The sequence below is a fragment of the Charadrius vociferus genome, unplaced genomic scaffold, assembly GCF_000708025.1.
Source record: "Charadrius vociferus isolate BGI_N301 unplaced genomic scaffold, ASM70802v2 scaffold90, whole genome shotgun sequence".
Lineage (NCBI taxonomy): Eukaryota > Metazoa > Chordata > Aves > Charadriiformes > Charadriidae > Charadrius > Charadrius vociferus.
Window position 1 is genome coordinate 8093043 of NW_009647222.1, and position 3825 is coordinate 8096867.

The following is a 3825-nucleotide window of genomic DNA, read 5'->3' on the forward strand; positions in this document are numbered from 1 at the left end:
CACTGTCCTGACTGTGACCTGATGAAAGCCAGCGCGTTCACCCACACGCGCTCACGTTGCTACCCACTGCAGGGCACTTACCTGTTCCTTGAGCTCAGCAAGCTGACTGGAAAGCTGTTTTACGAGGCTCATGGTTGACTCCAGCCTCTCTTGCAAGTTCCTGATTTCATTTTGCTCACTGTCGCCTTCATTGCTAACCAGGGACATGGCTCTCATCCGAGGGAACCAGTCCAAATTCTTCTCCTACATGGGTATTAGAAAAATTAGTAATGTTAATAGGAGTTTATGCAGTGCTACTAAGCTGAGACTAGAGAATGAGAACTCTGAAGGACTTCTGCTCAGTGGATGACACACAGCAAGTGAGCCTAAGAACTAGTAAGTTCAGAAAGTATTTTACACAAACATTTTTATTCTTGGTTCTCCTTAGCTACAAAGCAGGCACCAACTGGAAAACCTTGGTCTCCCCACAGCTGCACGTGTATTGCAGCGTGGGCAGCACTGGCACATTCAAAATCATTCTGCATGCCATGGCTCTGGCATGCAGAAACGCCTGCTGGGTCAGCTCTGGGGAGAATTCTCTGGTACACCAGCACCAGGAAAGCCCCAGTGCTCCCCGTGCTTTGCTATTAAGTGTATGCAGGGACACATTTCCCCACTGTCTCTTCAGCTTGGCTGGCCTCCATCTATTTCGGCTGTCCTTGCAGCAATGTCAGCGAGCCAACATCAGGAAAACAAGACAAGCCAGAGTTCTCTCCAGACTGGCCTGGAGTCTGCCTACCGCAAGAGCAGAGGGCCCTTGGATTCAGCTGCCCACAACAGAAGATTTGGGGTCCTGGGAACAGCTTAGGCTTCATTGTGCTGTTCAGATTGTATACCTTAGGTAAATGCAAAGCACAACCCCATGGCTAAGGACTAACCTGCTAAGGATCAAGCACTACATGGAATAGCACAGAATTGGGCGGACTCAGGCTATGAATCTAGTCATAATAAAACTACTGTAAACAGATATGAGTCAGGGAGGTGCTGTGTATCAGCAGGAGCCTGAATTTTCTCCATGGCTCGGGGGCACAGATATTTGTGTGCAAAGCGTAACAGACACAGGAGGCTGAAGGGCGCGAGCCCAGGAGGAGTGGCAACCATGTGGCAAGCAACCCAGTTTGCCTGAAGGCACGAGACAAAGGAAACAGGTCCTGTAGCTGGCGATGCGTTACATCAACGCACCTCTGCCCTCCACCTTGGGGAGGATGTGGTTAGATCATATGCACGGTGTTTTGCAACAGGCCCCTATGGACACGTGCACTTGATATCTTTAGAAGAGAAACAGAATGAGGTGAAGTGCGTTTCTTCCAGTCTCGTGCGCTGTGAATGCCCCCACAGAAATAGCACTATATTGGAAAGAAAAGGAGGAAAGAAAAGGAGTTTTTTCCAGAAGTCCATCTACAAGACTCCTGACAGGCGAGAGTGCTGCTACTTATGTTGTCCGGGCTTGGTATTTGGTAAAGTTTTAAGTAAGTGCATTGAACTTACTGTAGTCTCAGACTTTGCCTCACCACAAAACCAGAAAAGCCAGTGATGATTCTGCAGTATTTACAGCTGGGCAGCCCAGGGCAGCCGTACTTGAGCAGGGTCCACATGGGCTGGCCTGGCAGAGCCGTGAGCCCGGGGATGTGCCAAGTGAACACAGCTTTATCGTGCTCCCAGAGAGAGTTGCTTTCAACTTTGTAGTGCTCTGCCCTGATCACCAAACCCTCTCCTCCTACAATGATATGGTTTAGAAACAACCAAGCTAACTCTCGGTAAGCATGGAAGCACTTACGGTATTCATGTTTTTCCACCATTTGTGTTAGCCCAGTCCCCTCTGTTACCACAGAGAAGACTAAATGCAAAGCTATAAGAATTTTGGCTTGTTTTTTTTTTCTTTTTAACTCAAAACTTCTAATGAGTTTTTGTCTGGCTGTGCAACCTCTGGTCCTGTCGCTAAACCGACAAGATGTTCAAGGGAATAGGACCGTGCCCCTCCGTTGCATTTTGCAGCCAGGGCTCAGTCAGCCGTGTGCCCTGGTGGAATGAGGCCTTTTTCCTCGCTGCCCACTTTTTAAGCCTCGTGATCTCATTATGACAATTTACTGTGGTTACGCATGATGCCATTTTCAATGGGTCATAACTCATTCAAATCAAAACCTGTTTTCACCAGCTCTGCTGGTGAGCTCGAAAGGAGCGCACGTGACCCTCCCTGCTGGATATCCCCAGCGGACACACGGAGCGGTAGACTCCTATTTCTGCTGCACGCGTTTCTGCTTACAAGACCAGCATTCATTTTCCACAAGTATGCTCTGATATTCATTTTAAATTTATTTTGGCTGGGATCTAGCAGAGCATTCGTCACGTGCCTAGCGTTAAGCACAGGTGTACTCATTTATACTAAGCTTAGTTTGTGCACAGTGCCTTTCTGGATCAATGCCTTTTTTTTGCAAAATGTTTGCCAGCAAATTTGTCTGCCACTACAGGCACAGAAAGTTAATTCAAAGGAGCTACAGCAAACAGAGCTGCACTTGTATCTGTTTCCTGGAAAGCTCTGGTATCTGCACCCATTACAGCTTGTCTTGCTTGAAGCACCTGAAGATACCAAATGCAAGGCCACATGGCCATAGGAGCCAGCTGAGGGGCAAGGAGCCCTTTCTGGCAGGGCTCACCATAACACCAAAGTTTCTAAAGCCAAGCTGCACAGGGAGAGAATTTGAGACTCCATCATTGCAGTTCTCCTGTTTGCCGAGAACTGCTGCCAGGATTGGGAAATGCACTTTGCTAGTTTTGTTTTCCATCCGCCACTCCCTCACTCCTCCAGGACACAAGGCAGAGACTGCAGATTGCCTTGGAAAGATTTTTGTGGGCTGACCCTCCACAGCACTGCAGCGTCCAGAGGAACACCACACAAATCCATGTGGATGCCAGACATCCCAGCTCAGTGGGCTTGCATCTCCTGAGGCTCCCAGTGTCACCTGCTTCTCACATCCTCAGCACCACATTATACTTCCTGGGAAGAGGGAAGACCAGGAGCAGGTGAAGACAGGGACAGAGCACACAGCACCTCACCTGCTGCCACGTGACACTGTGGTGCTGATGGTAGCTGTTCAGCTAGACCCACTCTGAACCACATGCCAGCTCATCTTGGCCACCACAAGCCCCAGAGTCACAGGAGCTCAATGACAAACTCCACTCATTCACATGTGCCTAACAGACCAGTTAGTCTCACCTCTGTCCCTGGTGAGGTAATGGAGCACCTCATTCTGGATGTCATCTCCAAACACGCTGAGGAACAGGAAGTTACTGGAAGCGGTCAACACGGATTTACCAAGGGTAAATCATGCTTGACCAATCTGATGGCCTTCTGTGATGTTATAACTGGTTGGCTGGATGAGGGGAGAGACGTAGATGTCATCTACCTTGACTTTAGCAAGGCTTTTGACACTGTCTCCCATAACATCCTCATTAGGAAGCTGAGGAAGTGTGGGCTAGATGAGGTGTCAGCGAGGTGGATTGAGAGCTGGCTGTGAGACAGGACTCAGAGGGTTGTGATCAGCGACACAGAGTCTAGTTGGAGGCCTGTAACCAGTGGTGTCCCCCAGGGGTCAATGCTTCGTCCAATTTTGTTCAATATATTCATTAATGACCTGGATGATGGGACAGAGTGTATCCTCAGCAAGTTCGCTGATGATACCAAACTGGGAGGGGTGGCTGACACTCCAGGGGGCTGCGCTGCCATCCAGTGTGACCTGGACGGGCTGGAGAGCTGGGCAGAGAAGAACCTAATGAGGTTCAACAAAA

The 3825-nt window shown here is 49.2% G+C and overlaps 1 protein-coding gene across 1 annotated transcript in view; it reads right to left on the minus strand.

Annotated features, from left to right (window-relative positions):
- Window positions 1–3825, minus strand: part of ITPR2 (inositol 1,4,5-trisphosphate receptor, type 2) — a 229919-nt gene that overhangs the window by 1254 nt on the left and 224840 nt on the right. Inside the window, exon 56 of the mRNA XM_009879682.1 lies at window positions 82–243. Within this exon, the coding sequence (XP_009877984.1) occupies window positions 82–243 (162 nt within the window). The remainder of the gene's footprint in view (window positions 1–81; window positions 244–3825) is intronic.